This window comes from Blennius ocellaris (assembly GCF_963422515.1).
Source record: "Blennius ocellaris genome assembly, contig: SCAFFOLD_61, whole genome shotgun sequence".
Classification (NCBI taxonomy): Eukaryota; Metazoa; Chordata; class Actinopteri; order Blenniiformes; family Blenniidae; genus Blennius; species Blennius ocellaris.
The window spans coordinates 126783-153007 of NW_027662143.1; the positions used below are offsets into that span (position 1 = coordinate 126783).

The 26225-nt window shown below is 49.3% G+C and overlaps 2 protein-coding genes across 2 annotated transcripts; one reads left to right on the top strand and one right to left on the bottom strand.

The window, feature by feature from the left end:
- Positions 1 to 1083: 1083 nt before the first annotated feature.
- sarnp (SAP domain containing ribonucleoprotein) lies at positions 1084 to 11405 on the bottom strand. The gene is made up of 10 exons (XM_080521656.1): positions 11350 to 11405; positions 7895 to 7994; positions 6758 to 6801; positions 6325 to 6398; positions 6107 to 6158; positions 4378 to 4451; positions 4197 to 4260; positions 4041 to 4109; positions 1995 to 2081; positions 1084 to 1908 (listed from the first exon to the last, which is right to left on the bottom strand). Exons 1-10 carry the CDS (start codon positions 11383 to 11385, stop codon positions 1867 to 1869), a joined length of 642 nt encoding a protein of 213 aa, XP_080377782.1. The 5' UTR covers positions 11386 to 11405; the 3' UTR covers positions 1084 to 1866.
- Positions 11406 to 14944: 3539 nt separating this feature from the next.
- Positions 14945 to 25384, top strand: LOC308148218 (uncharacterized protein; the record flags this gene model as incomplete). The annotated part of the gene is made up of 16 exons (XM_080521662.1): positions 14945 to 15094; positions 17169 to 17235; positions 17356 to 17451; positions 17532 to 17678; positions 18475 to 18603; positions 19452 to 19613; positions 20229 to 20561; positions 20642 to 20833; positions 21049 to 21604; positions 21899 to 22103; positions 22155 to 22374; positions 22423 to 22557; positions 22648 to 22750; positions 23268 to 23473; positions 23597 to 23687; positions 25252 to 25384. 16 exons carry the CDS (start codon positions 14945 to 14947, stop codon positions 25382 to 25384), a joined length of 2925 nt encoding a protein of 974 aa, XP_080377788.1.
- Between the last annotated feature and the right edge of the window lie 841 nt (positions 25385 to 26225).

The following is a 26225-nucleotide window of genomic DNA, read 5'->3' on the forward strand; positions in this document are numbered from 1 at the left end:
AAAATAAACAGTTTGCATAAACCAGTGTTTTTCTACCTTTTAGAGCCGAGACACACTTTTTTGTTTGTAAAACTCTGGAGTCACACCTCCACCTGAAAATGTTAAAAAGTTAAACTCTGTAGCCTCTATTAACAATATAAAGTCTTTCTCATCAACGTTTTATCAACAGGAATCAAGTAAATCCAGAAAGCAAGGACTTTTTTTAATAGTGACTCCCTCAGTGTGAAACCTGGACCTGATGGATGAAGAGCTGAGATCCTGGTTTTCAAAAACTTCTCCATCACTGTCACTGACACAGTACTTTGATACAAGATGGTAGCAGGAGGTGGAGATGAACCACACTGACGTCTGTCACTTTACATTTCACCGGCAAAGTTCTGTGCTGCCCTCTAGTGGTGAAGAGTATTTATACAGGATTACTCTGCAACACAGTCGCTGTCAAGAGTTTTCATTAAAGATTAGCCTGTAAAACAACAACAAGAGACAAGATGATCCTTTATTGATCTTACAGACGGAGAAATCTTCCTCTAATCCAGGTAACCAGGATTAACTCTGGTTTTCTCAGACTTCTGAACTAAACCCCCACTTTTCAAAAAGGAATATAAATTCTCTGTAACTAACAGGCTCTTTGAAATACAAATGGACTTTTAAAATGGACATCACTTCTTCCGTAATCCAACCTAAAGGTTTGAACCAGACCTGTTAAACTACCGGATTCCTCAAAGTCACGAGATTCTGCCTTCAGAGAGGATTATATATATTCACTGTCCAAATCCTGTAGCGTTTGACCAGCAACCTGTCTGGACTGCATCTCGAGTATCACACTGACCGTTAACTACATCGTCTTGTGTTTTCATGGTGAAACCAGTCAAAATTCAAGTAAAAATTAATTTATCCAGCAAAAAACACAATTTTGAAGCGACATTCCAACAGTGACTATTATTAGTTTCAACCCAAATGAAGGTTTTTATTTCCAGATGTTTCGCTGTGAAACGTTTGGAGGCCGGAGCAGCGCGTTTACAAAACAACACGCGGACGATGTGGCCGAAATGACAAATAATGAAAAACCAAAGAGGGCAAATATCAAAAATCGAAAACATTTATTTTAAATCACAAAATGTTATAAAAATGGACAGAAGAACTGAAACCAGATATCAGAAGTTTCCCTGCTGAGAAATCAGAAGCTCGCATCAATCAGAAGTACAATTAAATACACAGAAGACAAATTGGCGAGCCATTTATATCGGATTGGTCAAAAAGTGTCACACAGCCAATAATGTAAATTGGTATTCCTTTCTCTTATTAGGTGAACCTACATTGTTTTAATATTCATGAAAACCATCTCATCAGACCAAATGACTCCATACAGTTTAAGAAGTTCGCTCTTATTTTTTGTTTAAAATGGTAAAACGTGTCCTTCAGGGACGGACGTTGAGCTAAACAACCTTCCCGCCGTCGTTACTGGGAGGTTCTGTGTCCGACGCTCCGGATTCCAACCGATAACTCTATCCCCCTTCATTCTACCGTTCCGTCGCCACGTGGAAAAATAGAATTAAATGAAATGTTTGGCGTTCTGAGGGGCGTTCCTGCGCGGGGAAACCTGCCGTTAGCGGCCGAACGAGACAAGAAAGAAAACTTAAAACAAGGATGTCTTCAGAAAGATGACATGCTTTAATTCTGCACCTGCTCTAAACACAACCAGAACAGACAGACCGCCACATTTCAGCTGTATTGAAGTGTACTTTTGATTCATAGGAACCCAGTCTGTGGCATTTTATCTTCAGGAATCTCCTGCCGACAGTCAGGAAAACCGCTTTACAAAATAAAAGGGGAAAAAAGAAAAAAAAAGGACTTCTGAAACATTATTTACTCTTTTCCAAATCTTTCTGCGCGCTTCATTTTCTTTGCCTGCAGAGGAAAAGAAAAGACATCGTCAACACGTCTGGTGGTTCCGTTGAGTCTTCGGGGTCACTGGGGGGGGGGTCAAAGGTCACCTCAACATCTGCAGCAGCTGCAGGTCCCGCAGAGGTTTGGATCCCGAACCGCTCCTTCCTCTTTTTCAGCTTCTCGTCGTCTTCCACCTGCAGACACGGGTTGGTTTCAGAGTCGGCCTCTTTATCACACCTCTGACACGTCGAGCGACACTGAAACTAAGAAAACGTCAACAAACAGAGGAAAGAAAGGAGAAAACGAGAAGACAACAACTGCAGGAACCCCCCAAGTTCCTCCTCGGATTATTCCACTGAGATGTTTTATAGACGTCACGTCTCAGGACGGGGAAACTTTGGTGCAGGAGCCTAAAGGCAGCTCATTGATGTTGGTTAAAAAGGTAAATAGTTTAAAGTCCCAGTGAAATGTAAAACACTACTTTGTAAAAAACGATAGTTGTGGTTCTACTTGTAAGGTTCCTCCGACTCTGCCCCTCCACTGTTGTCGCATAACAAAGTTATTTGAATTTTGAATCTCCAGCCGAGGAAGTCGGGGGAATCCTTCTTCGTGGGCGGAGCCTATGTGTGACATCACGAGTTGTGCAGATCTGTTTCCTCTACCAGATTGTTTCCTCTTAAATATCCAAGTTTTTACAGTGTTTTGAAGTTCTAGTCGGCGTTTTATGAGCCTTGATGAAAGATTGAGCCTGGAAGAGACCAGAGAGGAGGAAAGAAGACACATAGCTAGCGTGGCTAGCAGCTAGCTATGTGTCTTCTTATGTGTTCTGTGTCTTCTTCATCAATCACTGGGTTTGAAATGACCATGATGATGAAATCTGGTTCAATTCAGCCTCTTCGTGGTCAAAACTCTGATCCTCCATCATGTAAACACAACTTGGGCGTGTGCACAACTCGTGATGTCACTCTGTTATTGTCAGAAGCTCCGCCCAGCAGAGGAAATACCAACGTTTATCAGCTATTTTCTCACAGATTGCCGAGTTTTAACATTGTACCTTCAGCCAGTTAGCAGGAAAACGTTCTAGAAGAGACACCAGAGGGTTCTGGAGGTGGAACCTTCATCTCACTGGGACTTTAAGTTAATCTAAAACAATGCAGCAATGTAAGTTATTTAATTTGGAAGGAATCAGGAGGAGCATTTCCAGGTGTTTCAGTTCCTACGGGCAATAATGTAGTAAGTTAATCATTTAAAATGTTTGTGGTTAATTTAAGTGGATAAAAAGGTTAATTTATGTGTTAATTTGCAATGTTTGGAAATGGAGTGCGGGGCCTTCGAAGGGGGCGTGGCCACTACCTCCTCGCAAAAATTCTATATTGTATTTGTAATGTTTCTCTAATTGTTATTTTTCACTTTCACTCATAGCTCACCCTAAACACTCAAAAACTCACGAAATGTTTGCAGGCTTGTGAAGAATCGCAGCCTCCAGAAGATGTAAAAAAAAAAAAAAAATGCCCACAAAGTCTAAAAATGGCTCTCTAGCGCCACCTAGACACTAAATCGCCCGCCACGGTCCGTGGGAACGTCGCAGAGAGACGCAGCGGATACAAAATTTGTTCGTCTCGTCGAGACCTACAACTTACGCAATCTAACGTTTGACCTAACTCCAACAGGAAGTCCGCTATTTGCCTTTCAAAGTAAGATTTTCACTCAAAAAGGCCCAAACGGAAAATCTAGCTCGTTGTGTGTTGACGCTCCCGGGGGGGCGGAGTTTAGGGGGGGGGTGGAGATACCTGTGAGGCAGGTGAGGGTGGAGCCACATGGTTTTTTGACCCCTCTCTCTCTCTCGTTTTTCTTTTCGTCTCTTTTTCCTTGGACGATTGATGCTGATCGGATTTAACACACAACTTATGTAACTCGGAAAACCTTTGGACATTTTCCTCAGCTCCGCCCTTTTGTTGGTTTTCTTTTGAGAAGTGAACCGTTAAACTTTAAACTTCCCAGTTAAACCCTGTGGGGTTTGTTCGATGTGGATAAAGAGGAGGAGGACGGAGCGTCAAGCTTCACTCAGAGGAAACGACGTTGGGAGTTTGTTCAAAGAATCCCGTGGGGAATTCAAGAGGAAACTCCAGATTGAGGAAGAAGCCGATCGTCACCTTCTGCGACACCGAAGAGACGTTCATTCCAAATCGCTCCGCCCTCTTCTTCAGGAGATCCATGTTCACCTGCAGGGACACAGAGAACAGCTGGATGAACATCGGGGGGGGGGGGGGGGGGGGGGGGGGGGGGGAGGAACGTTCCGGAACACTGACTGCAGCTTTGCTGTTGGCGACGACACCGGGAGCCGGACTGGAGGCGTCGGGGGGCAGACCGAACCTGGAGGGAAGAGTCGGAACAGCAGAGGAACAGTTGGACTCTGGGTCAGTTTATCAAAGAGACGGGACCGGAGGACCCCCCGTCCCCCCCGTCTGTCCCCCCCCCCGAGACGCTGACCTGGCTGCTCGGATGGCCTTCTTGCTCTCGCTGGACGCCGGCATGTTGAAACGCTCGGCTCGCTTCTGGAGCCGCTGCAACACACAACAGGTCACATGGGGGGGTCTGGACCGAGACCAGGACCGCAAGTCTTCAGGGTCCAGCTGGGACTGGACCACCACCCTCGACTTCTGGGTCTGAACCTCCACCCTCTACTTCTGGGTCTGAACCTCCACCCTCTACTTCTGGGACTGAACCACCACCCTCTACGACTGTCCGTCAGTCTGTCAGCGACTGTCCGTCAGTCTGTCAGCGACTGTCCGTCAGTCTGTCAGCGACTGTCCGTCAGTCTGTCAGCGACTGTCCGTCAGTCTGTCAGCGACTGTCCGTCAGTCTGTCAGCGACTGTCCGTCAGTCTGTCAGCGACTGTCCGTCAGTCTGTCAGCGACTGTCCGTCAGTCTGTCAGCGACTGTCCGTCAGTCTGTCAGCGACTGTCCGTCAGTCTGTCAGCGACTGTTCGTCAACCTGTCAGCGACTGTCCGTCAACCTGTCAGCGACTGTCCGTCAGTCTGTCAGCGACTGTTCGTCAGTCTGTCAGCGACTGTCCGTCAACCTGTCAGCGACTGTCCGTCAACCTGTCAGCGACTGTCCGTCAGTCTGTCAGCGACTGTCCGTCAGTCTGTCAGCGACTGTCCGTCAGTCTGTCAGCGACTGTCCGTCAGTCTGTCAGCGACTGTCCGTCAACCTGTCAGCGACTGTCCGTCAACCTGTGAGCGACTGTCCGTCAACCTGTCAGCGACTGTCCGTCAACCTGTCAGCGACTGTCCGTCAACCTGTCAGCGACTGTCCGTCAACCTGTCAGCGACTGTCCGTCAACCTGTCAGCGACTGTTCGTCAACCTGTCAGCGACTGTTCGTCAGTCTGTCAGCGACTGTTCGTCAGTCTGTCAGCGACTGTCCGTCAACCTGTCAGCGACTGTCCGTCAACCTGTCAGCGACTGTCCGTCAACCTGTCAGCGACTGTCCGTCAACCTGTCAGCGACTGTCCGTCAACCTGTCAGCGACTGTCCGTCAACCTGTCAGCGACTGTCCGTCAGTCTGTCAGCGACTGTTCGTCAGTCTGTCAGCGACTGTCCGTCAACCTGTCAGCGACTGTTCGTCAATCGGTCAGCGACTGTTCGTCAGTCTGTCAGCGACTGTCCGTCAACCTGTCAGCGACTGTTCGTCAATCGGTCAGCGACTGTTCGTCAGTCTGTCAGCGACTGTTCGTCAGTCTGTCAGCGACTGTCCGTCAGTCTGTCAGCGACTGTCCGTCAACCTGTCAGCGACTGTCCGTCAACCTGTCAGCGACTGTCCGTCAACCTGTCAGCGACTGTCCGTCAACCTGTGAGCGACTGTCCGTCAACCTGTGAGCGACTGTCCGTCAACCTGTCAGCGACTGTCCGTCAACCTGTCAGCGACTGTCCGTCAACCTGTCAGCGACTGCTCGTCAGTCTGTCAGCGACTGTTCGTCAACCTGTCAGCGACTGCTCGTCAGTCTGTCAGCGACTGTTCGTCAGTCTGCACCTCGTCTGGAAACAAACTAAGAAAGAAAGAAGTTCTTTCTTCACCAACATGTTGGATCATGTTCCACCTTCTATAATTCGACAGTTCTGCGCTGAATAAAGTCAAGATTACAAAAAAGGGACAAGCAGAGTGTGACGGCGGTGATCGTGCCCCTTCAGAATAAAGGTCCCAGAGGTGAGCTCACCTCACTGGAGGACGACGGAGGAGTTATTTTCACAACCTTTTTCTCAGCAGGTCTGGAAACAGGAAAACAAATCTAAACGTTAGAAACAACTCCAATCAGCCAGAAGACTCCGAGTCTGAACCGAACGACGGTCCGGCGTCTGACGGCAGGAGGACGATGTTGGAAATGTTTCTTATCGAAGCAGACGAAGCGGCGCCACCTGGGAGTGAATAACTTACTCTTCGCTCTCGGCCTCGGCGTCGGAGGTTTTGTTGACGTTGACATTGTTGGTGCTCTCGACCTTCGTGAAGTCCTGAAACAAACAGACCTTGATCATAAAGACGTTCGTCCCCCGAGCCTGAAGCCTGAACACAGTAAATAAAAGAAGACGTGTGGATCCTCAGCAGGTCTTTTCTTCAGGAACAGGAAGAGACGACTTGTTTAATCCACCGTCTTAAATATAGGGTCACTTTATGGTTATTATTAGAATAACACCAATCCTATTATTACCGACGTCTGTCAACTACAGTCTGGTTTCAGTCTCAGAGCTTTAATCGTCAATAACTTCATTTTAATGAAACGTCTTGCTGTGTGGCTCCACGGTGCGACGCCGGGATTCTGTGGTTTAGCCAAGAAACATTCAGTGAAAAGCCAAAGTGAGAATCCCGTTACCCCCGTCTCCTCGGCCAGGACGTCGTCCACGTCCACGTCTTCTTCTGGTGGCCGGAGGACGAGTTTCAGCACCACAGGGGGGACAAGAGGGACAATCAGTGACCTGCAGCTCGGTACAACAGACACCAGACGGCAAAGACGATCGTCTGTCGAACAAAGAGGAGGTGACGACACCCCCCCCCCCAACCCCAACCCCCCCCTCCCCCTGATCTGTGATGTCATCAAATAACCACAACAATCAGGGACTAGAAGCTCCGAGCTGCAGAAGCTACTGACGCTAGCAGCAGGGCCATAGACCTATAGAACTAGAAGCTACTGACGCTAGCAGCAGGGCCATAGACCTATAGAACTAGAAGCTACTGACGCTAGCAGCAGGAGGAGCAGGGCCATAGACCTATAGAACTAGAAGCTACTGGCGCTAGCAGCAGGAGGAGCAGGGCCATAGACCTATAGAACTAGAAGCTACTGACGCTAGCAGCAGGGCCATAGACCTATAGAACTAGAAGCTACTGATGCTAGCAGCAGGGCCATAGACCTATAGAACTAGAAGCTACTGACGCTAGCAGCAGGAGGAGCGGGGCCATAGACCTATAGAACTAGAAGCTACTGACGCTAGCAGCAGGAGGAGCGGGGCCATAGACCTATAGAACTAGAAGCTACTGACGCTAGCAGCAGGAGGAGTGGGGCCATAGACCTATAGAACTAGAAGCTACTGACGCTAGCAGCAGGAGGAGCAGGGCCATAGACCTATAGAACTAGAAGCTACTGACGCTAGCAGCAGGGCCATAGACCTATAGAACTAGAAGCTACTGATGCGAGCAGCAGGGCCATAGACCTATAGAACTAGAAGCTACTGACGCTAGCAGCAGGGCCATAGACCTATAGAACTAGAGTTAAACATGTGTGTTTATGAGCAGGATTTACTTCTAAAGTTCTATGTGCTTTGTCTTCTCCTGTTTCTGGTGTGTTCAGTGAGTCACAGCGCCCCTACAGGCCTGCAGGTGAACTGCAGCCCTGCAGCAGCGTTGAGCCGAGTTCACGGTGACGTGAGGACGGAATGTTTTTTGGTTTTTTGAGACGACCGTGGAGACAAAAGAGGTTTTTTTCCCGGAGGTGTGGACGCGTCTTGAGACCCACCGTGCTCGTCCAGGTAGGCCTGGAGCCGCGCGATGAGCTCCCCCTTGTTGCCCTTGGTCTCCAGGCCCCGGGCCTCACACTCCTGCCTCAGCTCCGCTAGCTGCAAGCAGAACAGTGTTAGTTCCTGTGGTACACAACCTCAGGAGACGGAGGAAGAAACAACCCAACAGTCACACGACGACCTGGAACCTCGATGACCTCGGGGCCGAATGACGACGCCACGACTCAGGAAGACAAACATTAATACCACGAGCTTTACTGCAGAACGTGACCAGACGGGGATTCGATTTAAACAGCAGGTGATTAATACAATTGAAAAAAAAGCATTTAGCAACTCGGTGTTTTTGAGATTGACGTTCTACCCACTGGAAGGTTTCCCACAAAAACTCTGGTTCTGGACCGAGCTTCATTTGTAAATCCTCGGTGAGAACGTCTGAACCGTTTCCTGTTTCTCTTCTGCTGGTCCTTCTACTGGTTCCTGCTAGTTTTTCTACTGGTTCCTGCTGGAGCGCCGTCACTTTAACATGAGCTGTCCTGGGCCAGGATCAGGTCTACCCGCGCTGGTTCTGGTTAAGGACCAGGTCTAACCCTATAGACTCTGGTTAAGGACCGGGTCTAACCCTATAGACTCGGGTTAAGGACCGGGTCTAACCCTATAGACTCGGGTTAAGGACCGGGTCTAACCCTATAGACTCTGGTTAAGGACCGGGTCTAACCCTATAGACTCTGGTTAAGGACCAGGTCTAACCCTATAGACTGTGGTTAAGGACCGGGTCTAACCCTATAGACTCTGGTTAAGGACCAGGTCTAACCCTATACACTCTGGTTAAGGACCGGGTCTACCCGCGCTGGCTCGGGTTAAGGACCGGGTCTAACCCTATAGACTCGGGTTAAGGACCGGGTCTAACCCTATAGACTCGGGTTAAGGACCGGGTCTAACCCTATAGACTCGGGTTAAGGACCGGGTCTAACCCTATAGACTGTGGTTAAGGACCGGGTCTAACCCTATAGACTGTGGTTAAGGACCGGGTCTAGCCCTATAGACTCTGGTTAAGGACCGGGTCTAACCCTATAGACTCTGGTTAAGGACCGGGTCTAGCCCTATAGACTCTGGTTAAGGACCGGGTCTAACCCTATAGACTCTGGTTAAGGACCGGGTCTAACCCTATAGACTCTGGTTAAGGACCGGGTCTACCCGCGCTGGCTCGGGTTAAGGACCAGGTCTAACCCTATAGACTGTGGTTAAGGACCGGGTCTAACCCTATAGACTCTGGTTAAGGACCGGGTCTAACCCTATAGACTGTGGTTAAGGACCGGGTCTAACCCTATAGACTCTGGTTAAGGACCGGGTCTAACCCTATAGACTCTGGTTAAGGACCGGGTCTAACCCTATAGACTCTGGTTAAGGACCGGGTCTAACCCTATAGACTCTGGTTAAGGACCGGGTCTAACCCTATAGACTCTGGTTAAGGACCGGGTCTACCCGCGCTGGCTCGGGTTAAGGACCGGGTCTAACCCTATAGACTCTGGTTAAGGACCGGGTCTAACCCTATAGACTGTGGTTAAGGACCGGGTCTAACCCTATAGACTGTGGTTAAGGACCGGGTCTAACCCTATAGACTCTGGTTAAGGACCGGGTCTAACCCTATAGACTCTGGTTAAGGACCGGGTCTAACCCTATAGACTCTGGTTAAGGACCGGGTCTAACCCTATAGACTCTGGTTAAGGACCGGGTCTACCCGCGCTGGCTCGGGTTAAGGACCGGGTCTAACCCTATAGACTCGGGTTAAGGACCGGGTCTACCCGCGCTGACTCGGGTTAAGGACCAGGTCTAACCCTATAGACTCGGGTTAAGGACCGGGTCTAACCCTATAGACTGTGGTTAAGGACCGGGTCTAACCCTATAGACTCTGGTTAAGGACCGGGTCTAACCCTATAGACTCTGGTTAAGGACCGGGTCTAACCCTATAGACTCTGGTTAAGGACCGGGTCTAACCCTATAGACTCTGGTTAAGGACCAGGTCTAACCCTATAGACTCTGGTTAAGGACCGGGTCTACCCGCGCTGGCTCGGGTTAAGGACCGGGTCTAACCCTATAGACTCGGGTTAAGGACCGGGTCTACCCGCGCTGACTCGGGTTAAGGACCAGGTCTAACCCTATAGACTCTGGTTAAGGACCAGGTCTAACCCTATAGACTCTGGTTAAGGACCAGGTCTAACCCTATAGACTCTGGTTAAGGACCGGGTCTACCAGCGCTGGCTCGGGTTAAGGACCGGGTCTAACCCTATAGACTCGGGTTAAGGACCGGGTCTACCCGCGCTGACTCGGGTTAAGGACCAGGTCTAACCCTATAGACTCTGGTTAAGGACCAGGTCTAACCCTATAGACTCTGGTTAAGGACCGGGTCTAACCCTATAGACTCTGGTTAAGGACCGGGTCTAACCCTATAGACTCTGGTTAAGGACCGGGTCTAACCCTATAGACTCTGGTTAAGGACCGGGTCTAACCCTATAGACTCTGGTTAAGGACCGGGTCTAACCCTATAGACTGTGGTTAAGGACCGGGTCTAACCCTATAGACTCTGGTTAAGGACCGGGTCTAACCCTATAGACTCTGGTTAAGGACCGGGTCTAACCCTATAGACTCTGGTTAAGGACCGGGTCTAACCCTATAGACTCTGGTTAAGGACGGGGTCTAACCCTATAGACTCTGGTTAAGGACCAGGTCTAACCCTATAGACTCTGGTTAAGGACCGGGTCTACCCCTATAGACTCTGGTTAAGGACCGGGTCTACCCGCGCTGGCTCGGGTTAAGGACCGGGTCTACCCGCGCTGGCTCGGGTTAAGGACCGGGTCTACCCGCGCTGGCTCGGGTTAAGGACCGGGTCTACCCGCGCTGGCTCGGGTTAAGGGCCGGGTCTACCCGCGCTGGCTCGGGTTAAGGGCCGGGTCTAACCCTATAGACTCTGGTTAAGGACCGGGTCTAACCCTATAGACTGTGGTTAAGGACCGGGTCTACCCGCGCTGGTTCTGGTTAAGGACCGGGTCTAACCCTATAGACTCTGGTTAAGGACCAGGTCTAACCCTATAGACTCTGGTTAAGGACCGGGTCTACCCCTATAGACTCTGGTTAAGGACCGGGTCTACCCGCGCTGGCTCGGGTTAAGGACCGGGTCTACCCGCGCTGGCTCGGGTTAAGGACCGGGTCTACCCGCGCTGGCTCGGGTTAAGGGCCGGGTCTACCCGCGCTGGCTCGGGTTAAGGACCGGGTCTACCCGCGCTGTCCTCACGCCGGCTCAGCCTCACCCCCCGGCGGACACATGTATTAGCTCGCGGCGCTAAACCCTCCGTTCCTCCGCCGCTTCGCTCGGCAGCGACGCTCGAGGCTAAACTTCCCCGCGGCGACGGTCCGGGCTGGTCCCGCTAACAGGAGGCGTTCAGAGAGCAGCACCAACCTTCAGCTTCTGCAGCTCGATAACTTCGGCCATCATTCTTTTGTTGAGATTATCACTTCCGCCAATTGGACCGGAAGTGCTTTTCATCTGGCGCCGCGCCTCATAGCGCCCTCTGCCGGTCGCCAGGAGGAACTGCAGCGTCGGTCCGGGCGGGAGGTTTAGAGGGGAGCCACCGGTGGTGTGGCAGGTATAGATATAAACACTATAGACACATTATAAACACTATAGACACATTAAATACACTATAGACACTTTATAAACACTATAGACACATTAAATACACTATAGACACTTTATAAACACTATGGACACATTATATCTATATATGTATGGTGGCAGCTATAGATATAAACACTAAAGACACATTATATCTATATATATATGGTGGCAGTCATAGATATAAACAATATAGACACATTAAATACACTATAGACACTTTATAAACACTAAAGACACATTATATCTATATATATATATGGTGGCAGTCATAGATATAAACACTAAAGACACATTATATCTATATATATATGGTGGCAGTCATAGATATAAACACTATAGACACATTATATCTATATATGTATGGTGGCAGTCATAGATATAAACACTAAAGACACATTATATCTATATATATATGGTGGCAGTCATAGATATAAACACTATAGACACATTATATCTATGGTAGCAATCAGCAAATAACCAATAAAATATTTTATCAACAGAGATAAACGCTTGCTGTCTGTGTCTCTGTGTCTCTGTGTCTCTGTCTCTCTCTCTGTCTCTGTGTCTCTGTATCTCTCTGTCTCTCTGTGTCTCTGTATCTCTCTGTGTCTCTTTGTCTCTGTGTCGCTCTGTCTCTCTCTGTGTCTCTTTGTCTCTCTGTCTCTCTCTCTCTGTCTCTGTGTCTCTCTGTGTGTCTGTGTCTCAGTGTCTCTGTGTGTCTGTAGGCTTCCCAGCAGGAGCACTCGGCACCACACAGCCAGTGTGCAGGAACTTCCATCAGTACAACAGACAGATTTGCAAGAATCAATGAAAATATGATGAATCAAGTTCACAACGTGACGCCTGCAGCTTGTCGTCAAGTCTTATATACGTTTTGTTTTGTTACATTTTGCAGGTGCGGCTTAAATTCAGGTGGAAGATCTGGTCCACGGTTCTCCTGGTTCCCTCCTGGTGGTTCTCCCGCGGCTGGTTGTGGATCTGGTGTGGAGGGTCTGTGCAGGTCAGACACGAGGTCCGAGGCTTTCACTGTGAATGCTGACATTGTGTTCAGAAAGAGGTTTAAAGCTGCTCTGCGTGAGCGTCGGCCGTACGACACAGACACACAACAAAGAAAAGAGAGAAACTTTGAAGGCGATGGAAGGACAAAGCCGGATGAATTTAGGGAGTCACAAGTGTTGTAGTAATCCTGATTAATGTTACATTCCTCACATTCTTCCTCCCTGCAAGGAGCAGCCTTGCCCTGCAGCGTGGCCTCCTGTTGTACCGACAGGAGCAAGCCGCTGCGACGCGTTCGCATCTTCAGCATTACATCATGACGTTCTCAGCAGATAATCAGACACAGGCACACTGCAGACGCCTCAGACGTCACGATGACGTGGATTTGACGGATCGTCCTCAGTGGCGAGATGAATCCGGATTCAATCCTCACACAATCAGGAACAAGTACGGCGGCGACCATACAGTCACCCTGCTGGCGGAGCTTTAGAGGAGCTTTGCTTCATGTTGGGTTTAGGAGCGCGTGCTCACTGACCTTACCTCGTAGGGCGGGAGTGTGGCGGCGTCACCGCAGGAACACAACCTTTCACATTTGGTTAAAAATGTCTAAAATGATGAAGAGACGCTTTGTTCATCTCCTGGTGGAGTCGATGGTTCTCCTCGGTTCTCCTCGGTTCTCCTCGGTTCTCCTCCGGTTCTCCTCCGGTTCTCCTCGGTTCTCCTCGGTTTCTCCTCCGGTTCTCCTCGTTTCTCCTCGTTTCTCCTCGGTTCTCCTCCGGTTCTCCTCCGGTTCTCCTCCGGTTCTCCTCGGTTCTCCTCCGTTTCTCCTCCGTTCTCCTCCGGTTCTCCTCGGTTCTCCTCCGTTCTCCTCGTTTCTCCTCCGGTTCTCCTCGTTTCTCCTCCGGTTCTCCTCCGGTTCTCCTCGGTTCTCCTCCGTTTCTCCTCCGGTTCTCCTCCGTTTCTCCTCCGGTTCTCCTCAGTTCTCCTCGGTTCTCCTCCGTTCTCCTCCGTTCTCCTGTCAGCCAAGCTGCAGGGACTCTGAACCTCTCAGTACAACTTGATCCCAATGGAGGGCAAGGGCCATGTAAGGATGTGTGTGTAGTACCATGTAAGGACGTGTGTAGTACCATGTAAAGACGTGTGTAGTACCATGTAAGGACGTGTGTAGTACCATGTAAGGACGTGTGTAGTACCATGTAAGGATGTGTGTAGTACCATGTAAAGACGTGTGTAGTACCATGTAAGGACGTGTGTAGTACCATGTAAGGACGTGTGTAGTACCATGTAAGGACGCGTGTAGTACCATGTAAGGACGCGTGTAGTACCATGTAAGGACGCGTGTAGTACCATGTAAGGACGTGTGTAGTACCATGTAAGGACGCTGCTCCTGGTCAGTGTCAGAGAGGAAAACTGTTTGTTTTCAACTCAAGAAAAAACAAAACTTGTTGAATCCAGGAAAAGTTTGAAAGTTTAGTCATTTTATACATTTAATACACATTTTATACTGTAAATACAACTTAGTCCAGCAGGAGGGGGAGGGGGAGGAGGAGGAGGGGGAGGGGGAGGAGGAGGAGGGGGAGGGGGAGGAGGGGAAGGAGGAGGAGGAGGGGGAGGAGGAGGAGGGGGAGGGGGAGGAGGGGAAGAAGGAGGAGGAGGGGGAGGGGGAGGAGGAGGAGGAGGAGGAGGGGGAGGGGGAGGGGGAGGGGGAGGGGGAGGAGGAGGAGGAAGAGGAGGAGGAGGAGAGAGAGGAGGGGGAGGGGGAGGAGGAGCAGGAGAGGTGTACAGATCATCAAGAGGAAGGGGGCGTTTCCAGCTCCTGGAGGTCAAAGGTCAAACCCCAGAGACTTTATAAAGCCTGTTCTCCTGCTGCCAGCGTCTCCAAAAGGAGGTTGTGTTGAGGAGCAGCAGGAGCAGCAGGAGCAACAGGAGCAGCAGGAGCAGGAGGCCATGCAGATCGTTGTTTTCGCCCTGGTGCTGCTGGCAGCTGCGTCACAAACGGCCAGTAAGTAGAACAAGAGTTTCTATTCGCTTCTTTCTATCGTTTAAGATCAAAACTTTTTCACAATAAGAGTAGTGGAGCAGTATTTCTACATTCCACCTCCTGCTCTCCTAACTTCTCCTCACAAATGTCAATATATGATTAAAGATCAAACTTGTCCTGCTGCAGGAATTCTACATCTTTTACCACGAAATGAACTCTGCGCTTCAGAAACTTTCAGTGATTAATGTTGAGGTTGAGACGAGAACCTCCACCTGCCACACAGGAGGCCTGTGTTCACCATGAGAAACCAGGATGAGGATGACGATGAGAAATGAGGTTGAGGATGAGGTTGACCATGAGAAATGAGGATGAGGATGAGGTTGACGATGAGAAACGAGGATGAGGTTGAGGATGAGGTTGAGGATGAGGTTGACGATGAGGTTGAGGATGAGGATGAGGATGAGGTTGACGATGAGGATGAGGTTGACGATGAGGATTAGGTTGACGATGAGAAACGAGGATGAGGTTGAGGTTGAGGATGAGGATGAGGTTGAGGATGAGGTTGACAATGATAAATGAGGATGAGGTTGACGATGAGGTTGAGGATGAGGTTGAGGATGAGGTTGACGATGACGATGAGGTTGACGATGAGAAACGAGGATGAGGACGAGGATGAGAAACGAGGATGAGGTTGACGATGTGAAATGAGGATGAGGATGAGGTTGAGGATGAGAATGAGGATGAGGATGAGGTTGACGATGATAAATGAGGATGAGGTTGAGGATGAGGATGAGGTTGACGATGAGGATGAGGTTGACGATGAGGTTGAGGTTGACGATGAGGTTGAGGATGAGGTTGACGATGAGGATGAGGTTGACAATGAGAAATGAGGATGAGGATGAGGATGAACACAGTCTATTACCTCTGTTGTTCTTTTCTTCACGACCTTCCTGAACATGAAAGACCCAGTTTGACCCTAAAAGAGCCTTGAAGCTCTCAGGTTCCAGGTTCCAGGTTCCAGGTTCCAGGTTCCAGGGTTGTTCTGGAGCTCCGTTCTTCAGTCGCTCCCTCAGACTGAAGCTGTGAACGTTGGGAGACGCTGCTGAAGGTTCCTAGGTTGTTACGACTGACGAACATTTGACATGGAAATCACATATGAATAATGTCAAAGTAAAGGAATCCTAAAGAGTCAAAGATTCTCTAAACAAGAGGCTTTGTTTTTGTTGTGTGACTCATTGATTGTTCCATATCTGACCTGTTGCGTTGAAGTGTGGGGAAAAGCCTGTAAAACACATTTATCCAATTCTTCTCCTACAGAAGCGAGCGATTAGAGTCTAGTGGACGTGGTTCCAGAGACACTGATCCTGTATTTAAACAACTAAAAACACTGAAATGTAAAGATTTAGTGGAGTAGAACCTTCTAAAAAAACCACCTTTAAAGCTCATCTGGAAAGTTTACCGAACAAATTGCAAAACAGACTGGCCGAGAGGAAAAGTAGATCTGAACTGAGGTTTTTTACAAAACTCAGGTTTCAGTCGGCCGTAAAGGAAAAATGTATTTCAATGGAAGGAGTCGGTCTGATTGTAAAACTAAAACTTCTAAATCCATTGACGTGTTTAAGAAACTTGTTAAATTGTCAATGTTACAGAAATACGACACTGCGGAGCAGCAGATCAACTTTATTTGTGTATTTTGTGTTTGATGTTTTGGAAAACGACGCTGCATGTGAATGAACTGGACTGTAAATGATTTAGTGTTGATAAAATGACAAGTTTGACTTCTTTCTGCTCCTGTTCATTCGTATGAACTGCTGCTGTTGCATCGTTTTAAATGAATGAAACAAATAATAAAATGAAAGAAATGAAACGAAGGTGTTTGTCTGGTGAAGCGGCGGATCTAGAATCAGCTGAGCGTCACATGACGGGGATTTGGAGACGAGGAGGCTCAATCAGGCCGAATCACAAGGACTGAATAATCCACATTTCACTGGTTCCACCATGGAAACACAAGACGATGTAGTTAACGGTCAGTATGATACTCGAGATGCAGTCCAGACAGGTTGCTGGTCAAACGCTACAGGATTTGGACAGTGAATATATAGAATCCTCTCTGAAGGCAGAATCTCGTGACTTTGAGGAATCCGGTAGTTTAACAGGTCTGGTTCAAACCTTTAGGTTGGATTACGGAAGAAGGGATGTCCGTTTTAAAAGTCCATTTGTATTTCAAAGAGCCTGTTAGTTACAGAGAATCTATATTCCTTTTTGAAAAGTGGGGGTTTAGTTCAGAAGTCTGAGAAAACCAGAGTTAATCCTGGTTACCTGGATTAGAGGCAGATTTCTCCGTCTGTCAGGTCAATAAAGGATCATCTTGTCTCTTGTTGTTGTTTTACAGGCTAATCTTTAATGAAAACTCTTGACAGCGACAGTGTGTTGCAGAGTAATCCTGTATAAATACTCTTCACCACTAGAGGGCAGCACAGAACTTTGCCGGTGAAATGTAAAGTGACAGACGTCAGTGTGGTTCATCTCCACCTCCTGTCCTCTGAGGGTGTCCTCTGTAGAGGAGGTGTCCTCTGAGGTTACTGTCTGTGGACGAGGTGTCCTCTGAGGGTGTCCTCTGCAGACGAGGTGTCCTCTGAGGGTGCTGTCTGTGGACGAGGTGTCCTCTGAGGGTGTCCTCTGTAGACGAGGTGTCCTCTGCAGACGAGGTGTCCTCTGATCCTCCACACCACTAATCACCACATTGTTTCCTGGACACTGAACTGGACTCAGTAACTGACCCCGGACTTTCCTGTGTCTGAATCTTCCAGAACCTAGAAGCCGGTTCACTCGCTACCCGTCATGGAACACGAAGATGTACCCCATCTGGAGAGACGGGGACCAGCGATACAAGGACTCCTGGAAAGGTAAGGACCCCTGGAAAGGCAAGGCTCCCGGTCGAAGCCGCGCGGCCCAGCGGGTGACGTCAGTGTCTCTGTGGCTGCAGGTGGGAAAGTGACTTTCAACGTGGGGAACGACTCTCCGACCCTGACGGGCGCCAGCGTGACCTTCACCATCGACCTGCAGTTCCCTCATGGCCAGAGGCTGCAGCCTGGCGGGGGCGTGGCCTGGGCGGCAGACTGCACCGTCAACGGTAACCAGCCTGGAAACTAACCTGGAAACCAGCCTGGAAACCAGCCTGGAAACTAGCCTGGATACTAATCTGGAAACAAGCCTGGAAACTAGCCTGGAAACTAACCTGGAAACAAACCTGGAAACTAACCTAGAAACTAACCTGGAAACTAACCTAGAAACTAACCTGGAAACCAACCTGGAAACCAACCTGGAAACTAGCCTGGAAACTAACCTGGAAACCAACCAGGAAACCAACCTGGAAACCAACCTGGAAACTAACCTGGAAACTAACCTAGAAACTAACCTGGAAACCAACCTGGAAACCAACCTGGAAACTAGCCTGGAAACTAGCCTGGAAACCAACCTGGAAACTAACCTGGAAACTAACCTGGAAACTAACCTGGAAACTAACCTGGAAACCAACCTGGAAACCAACCTGGAAACTAGCCTGGAAACTAACCTGGAAACCAACCTGGAAACTAACCTGGAAACTAACCTGGAAACTAACCAGGAAACTAACCAGGAAACTAACCTGGAAACTAACCAGGAAACTAACCTGGAAACTAACCAGGAAACTAACCTGGAAACTAACCTGGAAACTAACCTGGAAACCAACCTGGAAACTAACCTGGAAACTAACCCGTCACATTACAAGTTCATAATGAGCGAGTCGTTTTACAGTTTGTCTACCTGGAAACCTGTGACTTTACGAGTTTTACAAACCATTAGTTGTCATTTAAATGTCCTTTGTTTGTTTTGTTTTTTTTCTGGTGCTGAAGGAAAGTCTGATTGTTTGTTGTTGTTGTTTGTTGCAGGAACGCAGTACCGTGAGTCGGAGGAGGTGTACTCCACAGCGGACATCGACTGGGAGCCCATGTTCCCTGACGGGACGGCCATTAAAAAGGACAAGAAACCAGCCTATGTGTTCGTGTGGAAGACCTGGGGTGAGGGACGCCATCGCTGTTCTTAGTGTCCTCACTGGGGACGCACCGGTCCAGGGCTGCTTGCTTTAATATTATTATTATTATTATTATTATTATTATTATTATTATTATTAATCCTACTACTGCTACTTTATTATTATTATTATTATTATTATTATTATTATTATTATTATTACTCCTACTACTACTACTTAATTATTATTATTATTATTATTATTACTCCTACTATTTAATTATTATTATTATTACTACTACTCCTACTACTACATTATTATTATTATTAATTATTATTATTAGGATTACTAGTATTATTACATTATTATTATTATATTATTATTATTATTGTTATTATTATTATAATATTATTATTATTACTATTATTATTACTACTATTATTATTATTGTTATTGTTGTTGTTATTATTATGATCATTATTATTACTATTATTATGATTATTATGATTATTATTATTACTACTATTATTATTATTATTATTATTATTACTATTATTGTTATTATTATAATTAATTATTGTTGTTATTATTATTATTAACAAGATGAATTCTATTAAAATCTAGATTTGAGAAGAACAAAGTGTCTTGACAGCCAATCGGTCTTCAGGTTCACTTGACGATTCATAAATTCACGACTTTCTTGAGCTTCAGGATGAATCATTGTTACCGTCAGACACTTTCATGTTCTGACCAACCTGAAGACTGTGAGGAAGATGAAAGTTCAGATATGTTCTTTGATGTTAGCGAGTGAAAGTAGATGTCCATCAACAACGTGATGTTTAGTGTAGAGTCCAGAGTTCAGCAGGACACTGACCTCTCTGGTGGTTGTGGCAGGTCAGTACTGGCAGGTGTCCGACGGGCCCTCGTCCTCTCTGACCATCAGGACAGACGACGTCCCTCTGGGCTCCTACTTCATGGACATTGTCATCTACCACTACAGGAGCAAGGAGAAGTTCATCCCTCTGGGATACGCCTCCACACAGTTCTCCATCACAGGTACCTGCTGGCTGCTCTGGTGGATGGAGCTTTACCTCCGCCTGTCTGTCCATCTGTCTGTCCAGCCGTCCGTCCATCCGTCAATCACAGGATGAACACATAGAAGGGCAATCACGCCCATTACCAGATTAGACAGACAGACAGACAGGCAGGCAGACAGACAGACACGCAAGTACACAGGCAGACAGACAGAGAGACAGGCAGACAGACAGAGAGACAGACAGGCAGACAGTTAGACAGACAGACAGACAGACAGACAGACAGACAGACAGACAGACAGACAGACAGATCGGCAGATAGACCAACAGGCAGGTAGACAGACAGACAGACAGAGAGACAGAGAGACAGAGAGACAGACAGACAGACAGACAGACAGACAGACAGACAGACAGACAGAGAGACAGACAGAGAGACAGACAGACAGAGAGACAGACAGAGAGACAGACAGACAGACAGATCGGCAGATAGACCAACAGGCAGGTAGACAGAGAGACAGACAGACAGACAGAGAGACAGACAGACAGACAGACAGACAGACAGACAGACAGGCAGACAGGTCAGCGTTGTGTTGTGTCTGTTCAGACGGATGTAAGACCAACCCTCGTCTGTCCTCAGACCAGATCCCTTTCTCCGTCTCTCTGGACCAAGTGAGCGACGTGGTGGCGGGAGACTTGCGTTTCGTCCAGAACAGGGCGATCGCCTTCACCGTGGCCCTGCACGACCCCAGCCGCTACCTGGGCGACGCCGACGTCACCTTCAACTGGGACTTCGGGGACGAGAGCGGGGCGCTGATCTCCAGAGAGCTGACGGTCACCCACACCTACGTCAGCTCCGGCTCCTTCAAGCCCCAGGTGGTGGTGCAGGCCGTCATCCCAGATAAGGCCTGTGACCCGCCGTCCCAGGCCCCGACCGACGCCCCGGGCCCCCCTGCTGATCGGGGCACCACCGGTAAGACACGCCCCCTCCGGGAGCACATGACATCACCTTGCTTCGAGGCTCGTGAACTCTTGACCGTCGTGTGTCTGCAGCGAAGGCGCTGGCGTCTGCCGCCCAGTCCGTCCCTCTGAGTGTCAACACGGTGCCTTCGGACACAGAGGAGGACAACACTGAGGACGAGGCGTCCTCCGCCACCAACACCCAGCCGTCCCAGGAGACACCCAGAGTGGAGAAGACCCCACCCATCGTCAACCAGCTGCCGGACGGCCGTGAGCCGACCGCAGGTAAACTTCTTTTACACGTCTATGTCGGTTATTTTCCTCAAAGATCAAAGTTTTAATCTGGACTGGATGAAATATTCTAGAATAACAGTTACCTGGATGAACCGTAAACTAACAGGTGTTAATGAATCTGCTGCAGAGCAGGATCTCGAAAGAAGACGAGCAGGGAACGTTGAGAACAGGGTTCTGTGCTTAGTTTGGCCCCAGTTTCATAATAGTACAGTGGGTGATGGTGGCCCAGTTGGTGGTGGTGGTGGTGGTGGCCCAGTGGGTGGTGGCAGACCAGTGGGTGGTGGTGGCCCAGTGGGTGGTGGCAGACCAGTGGGTGGTGGTGGTGGCCCAGTGGGTGTTGGTGGCCCAGTGGGTGGTGGTGGACCAGTGGGTGTTGGTGGCCCAGTGGGGGGTGGTGGACCAGTGGGTGTTGGTGGCCCAGTGGGGGGTGGTGGCCCAGTGGGGGGTGGTGGACCAGTGGGTGTTGGTGGCCCAGTGGGGGGTGGCAGACCAGTGGGGGGTGGTGGACCAGTGGGGGGTGGAGGCCCAGTGGGTGGTGGTGGCCCAGTGGGTGATGGTGGCCCAGTGGGGGGTGGTGGCCCAGTGGGGGGTGGTGGACCAGTGGGTGTTGGTGGCCCAGTGGGGGGTGGCAGACCAGTGGGGGGTGGTGGCCCAGTGGGGGGTGGTGGACCAGTGGGTGTTGGTGGCCCAGTGGGGGGTGGTGGACCAGTGGGCGTTGGTGGCCCAGTGGGGGGTGGCAGACCAGTGGGTGGTGGTGGCCCAGTGAGTGATGGTGGCCCAGTGGGGGGTGGTGGTGGCCCAGTGAGTGTTGGTGGCCCAGTGGGGGGGTGGTGGACCAGTGGGGGGTGGTGGACCAGTGGGTGTTGGTGGCCCAGTGGGGGGTGGTGGACCAGTGGGGGGTGGTGGACCAGTGGGTGTTGGTGGCCCAGTGGGGGGGTGGTGGACCAGTGGGTGTTGGTGGCCCAGTGGGTGTTGGTGGCCCAGTGGGGGGTGGTGGACCAGTGGGTGTTGGTGGCCCAGTGGGGGGTGGTGGACCAGTGGGTGTTGGTGGCCCAGTGGGGGGGTGGTGGACCAGTGGGTGTTGGTGGCCCAGTGGGGGGTGGTGGACCAGTGGGTGTTGGTGGCCCAGTGGGGGGGGGTGGTGGACCAGTGGGTGTTGGTGGCCCAGTGGGGGGTGGTGGACCAGTGGGTGTTGGTGGCCCAGTGGGGGGTGGTGGACCAGTGGGTGTTGGTGGCCCAGTGGGGGGTGGTGGACCAGTGGGTGGTGGTTAAAGTGGTTAAAGAAGTGACCCTTGATTGTACGACTCTGTAGGAGGTTGGTCTGATTCTGACGGACCTGGACTCTGACAACCCAAGCCTCTCAGTCTTTCAGTTCAGGGTGGAGGGACCAGAACTGGGTCAGAACCGGTCCCACCAGTTCAGGGTGGAGGGACCAGAACTGGGTCAGAACCGGTCCCACCAGTTCAGGGTGGAGGGACCAGAACTAGGTCTGAACCGGTCCCACCAGTTCAGGGTGGAGGGACCAGAACTGGGTCAGAACCGGTCTCACCACTGACCGTGAGAAACTCTGGTGTTTCCAGTGAAGGACAGACGGTCTGAGACTCTGACGGGACGAGCTTCAGTTGTTGTAGCAAAGCGAGACGCTGACGATCCGCCGACCGACGACTGTGTGATCTACCGATACGGCTCCTTCTGCACCGCCATCGAAGTGTTTGGTGAGTTTCCCTCACCTGTAGCGTCAACAATGTAATCAGATTACACAGTGACTGTCAGCGATGCTTCATTGGGCTGATTTTCCTCTTCAGAGGGTATTGAGAATGTCCAGATCGTCCAGATGGACAGCGCCGGGACGGCAGCGGCCGGGACGGACAAGAACATCGTGGACATCACCGTCACCTGCCAGGGAAGGTAACGACCTTACATTGACCAGACCTTACACTGACCAGACCTTACACTGACCATTCGACGCCCCCTCTTGACCCGGGACGGTAAAGCAGGTATGAATTGACCAAGAACTGACCAGACCTTACACTGGAGAGACCTTACATTGACCAGACCTCACACTGGAGAGACCTTACCCTGGAGAGACCTTACACTGACCAGACCTTACACTGACCAGTCGACGCCCCCTCTTGACCCGGGACGGTAAAGCAGGTATGAATTGACCAAGAACTGACCAGACCTTACACTGGAGAGACCTTACATTGACCAGACCTTACACTGGAGAGACCATACCCTGGAGAGACCTTACACTGACCAGACCTTACACTGACCAGTCGACGCCCCCTCTTGACCCGTGACGGTAAAGCAGGTGTGAATTGACCAAGCGAAGGACAATTGACTGATACTAGCTAAAGTCCGTGTCCCACACGAAGTAAGGAAGGCGTGTCTCGTAGGGACGTTTGACTCTCTGCTCTCCCCGAAGCCTCCCGAAGGAGGTGTGCAGCGTGATCCTGGACCCGGAGTGCCTGAGGCCCGTTCACACGGCCTGCAACACGGTGGCGCCCTCTAGGGAGTGCCAGCTGGTACTGCGCCACTTCTTCAACGACTCCGGCGTCTACTGCATCAACGTGTCCATGGCCAACGACGTCAGCTTCGCCGTGGCCAGCGCCAAAGTCAGCGTGGACCTCGGTAAGCGGCGGCGCCGCCAGACGTCAAAAAACCCGGTCGGTAAACCGGTTGGGTCGGTAAACCGGTTCGGTGGGTAAACCACTAACTTGCAGTTGGTCAGTGAAGGTGTGATCCTGGTTTCAGGTCCCGGCGGGTTCCCCTCCGGTCTCGTCGCCATGGTGATTGGCGCCCTGCTGCTCGTCCTGGCGTTAGCGGTCGTGGCGTATTCCTACAGGTCAGAGAGACGACGGCGCTGCGCTTGTTTACGTTCACGTTCCTTCGGGGTTCCGCACATTTCACATGAACAAAGTTCCTCCAGACGTCGATCTGCTGGACGTCAAACTGAACGTTTGCTCAGCAGCATCGCGGCAGTTTGTTGAGGGAAACTATGAAATGACAGTAAGAAACAAAACCAAAACCAAACAAAGCTGGTGAGACACAATCTGTTCTGTAAAAATCAGATCATAAACTATTTGTTTTTTTAAATAATCATTTTAATTCTATTTACTGTGATTGACAGTGTGAAGCACAAAAGTGCTTTATAAGCCAAGTCCATTCCATGTTGATGGTTTATAGACAATATTTTTATAATTATTACTGTTAAAAATGTTAAACATTATTATTTAACATTTTTATCAAACAAGAATAAAGTTAAATATGCCAAACGGGACAATTTACCATCATTATACAACATTGAATGGCCAACAATTGTTTTTATTTACGGAGTTACACACAAAGTAGAATAAAACAAATAACTGTCCAAATAATTCTCAATAACATTATTTATTGGGTTGTTTTTGGTTGGTTTTACTTATAATACTATAATATAATAAGAAGATGGACAAGAAACTCCTTTGAAAAAGTAATTTTTCCATTTATTTGAATTTCAGAAAATCTTTAAAATCAAGAAACCAAAACACTCATTTTATAGGAAGGATCTTTTTGTTGACTTTCTTAAATTCCAAACCACATCTTTAAAAAACAAGAAGGCCGTTGCTGGGCTAATCCCCCGCCGGAGGGCTTTCTATTTCCTCACAAAGCCAGCTCTAAGGCAGCACACTTGGTACACTAGAGGGTGTTCCATGGGTCCTAGTAGATCATTATGTAGAATCTGAAAGGTCTTCTTCATAAGCTATGTCAAAATACGTCTCCAGAGCCCAAAAGGTGTTTTTATGCACTTAGTGACCCTGTGACCTGATATGCAAATTAGGTCATGGTCCCCATGGTGCCCCTTCTCCCCAGGTGGAGTGTCCATGTGTGAAGTTTGGTGACTGTGGGCCCAGGAACTGCTGAGAAATGAGGAGAAATGTTTATATGAAAATACATGTAATGTGCAACCATGACGAGCAAACTTCAGACCCTACCAATCTTCAAGGTCAAGGTCAAGGTCACTTGGTGTACTGGAGGTTATCCCTGGAGTGTGTATCATGTGTGTATAAAATTTCAGAGCCCTAGCTCAAAAACCTAGGCCTCCAGAGCCCAACATGTGTTTTTAAGCACTTCGTGACCCTGTGACCTACTTAATATGCAAATTAGGTCAAGGTCACCATAGTATCCCTTCCCCCTCTGAGATGTATCCACATGTGAAGTTTGGTCACTGTGGGCCCAGGGGTTGCCGAGATATAGGTAGAAACGTACGGATGTACGGACGTACGGAGACTGTTTCAAGATCCCCCTTCGGGGCCTCTCGGCCACGGCGGGGGATAAAAAGCACTACTAAGTTGTTGAAGTTGTGTAAATGACCAAAGCTGCACCAGACGAGTGTCGGAGGGTTGAGCTGCTTGTGTTTGTCTCGCCAGGCGCTTCAAGGCCTCGGGGCCCCTGAAGGACCCCGCGGTGCAGCAGGCCGCCGGGGCCTCCTTGTTCTGGAGGCTCCTCGGGAGGCGAGGCGCTGCAGACCACTGCCCTCTGCTGCAGGACCGGCTGCTGTGAACCATGCCTTACAACTGCCTTACAACTGCCTTACAACTGCCTTACAACTGCCTTACACTGGGATTTTTTTAATACTCTTTTTTTTTTTTACATGTCGTTTTCAAATTAGAACTTTACAAATGTGTACTACTCTAAATACTTCCTGAACCGAATGGATGAACACGCTTTGAATTTTTGTTTTTTTTACTCAAGAGAATAGAATTCGGTGGTCGTTGATACTTCAAAGACTTTAGGCAAAGACGAATTTGAATGTTGTTTTCCAATAAACATCGACTAAAACTCTTGTTTGGCCAAACTTCTTTCTACGTTGTACACAGCTTAGTCTCACATGTCCCAAAAACACAGAAGGTGAAATAGGAGATGGTCCAGGACTGGTGATCTCCTTCGTTCAGACCCAGCAGGGGGCCTGGCAGCAACCAGCAGTCATTTCTATGGGGAGACACTAGGGGGCGTCGGCGGCTGCTGAACTCACAATATTACTGGTAACCTAACTTCATTAAGTACGTTTTTAAAGGAGTAACTAGTAATCGGTAATCAGATTACTTTTTCAAGGTAGTCATGCAGGAGTTTCAGTGTGGCTGTGGGCGTGGTCTAATTTGCATATTTGCCTTTGATGTCACGGGCTGCCTTGATCCCTTGGACACAGGAGTGGTTGAGATGACAGGATCAAAGCCACATCGTCAAAGGACATTTGTCCTTTGATCTCGGGTATAAAAGTCAGGTCACAGCAGCATCACAGCACACTGTAGTTAAGATTTCGGAGTTACGGCACGGCTTTCTGTCTACATCATCAACCAACAGCGACCACGAGAGAAACCATGAGCTTCATCAACCAGCATCC

What these genes read in the sequence shown, in the direction of transcription:
- sarnp (XM_080521656.1), bottom strand. Translation starts at nt 11,385, where the DNA reads ATGATGGCCGAAGTTATCGAGCTGCAGAAGCTGAAG. An exon ending in GCCGAGGCCGAGAGCGAAGA is followed by an intron (nt 6,159 to 6,324) that starts GTAAGTTATTCA and finishes TCCTGTTTCCAG; the next exon opens with ACCTGCTGAGAAAAAGGTTG. An exon ending in CTCCGTCGTCCTCCAGTGAG is followed by an intron (nt 4,452 to 6,106) that starts GTGAGCTCACCT and finishes TGTGTGTTGCAG; the next exon opens with CGGCTCCAGAAGCGAGCCGA.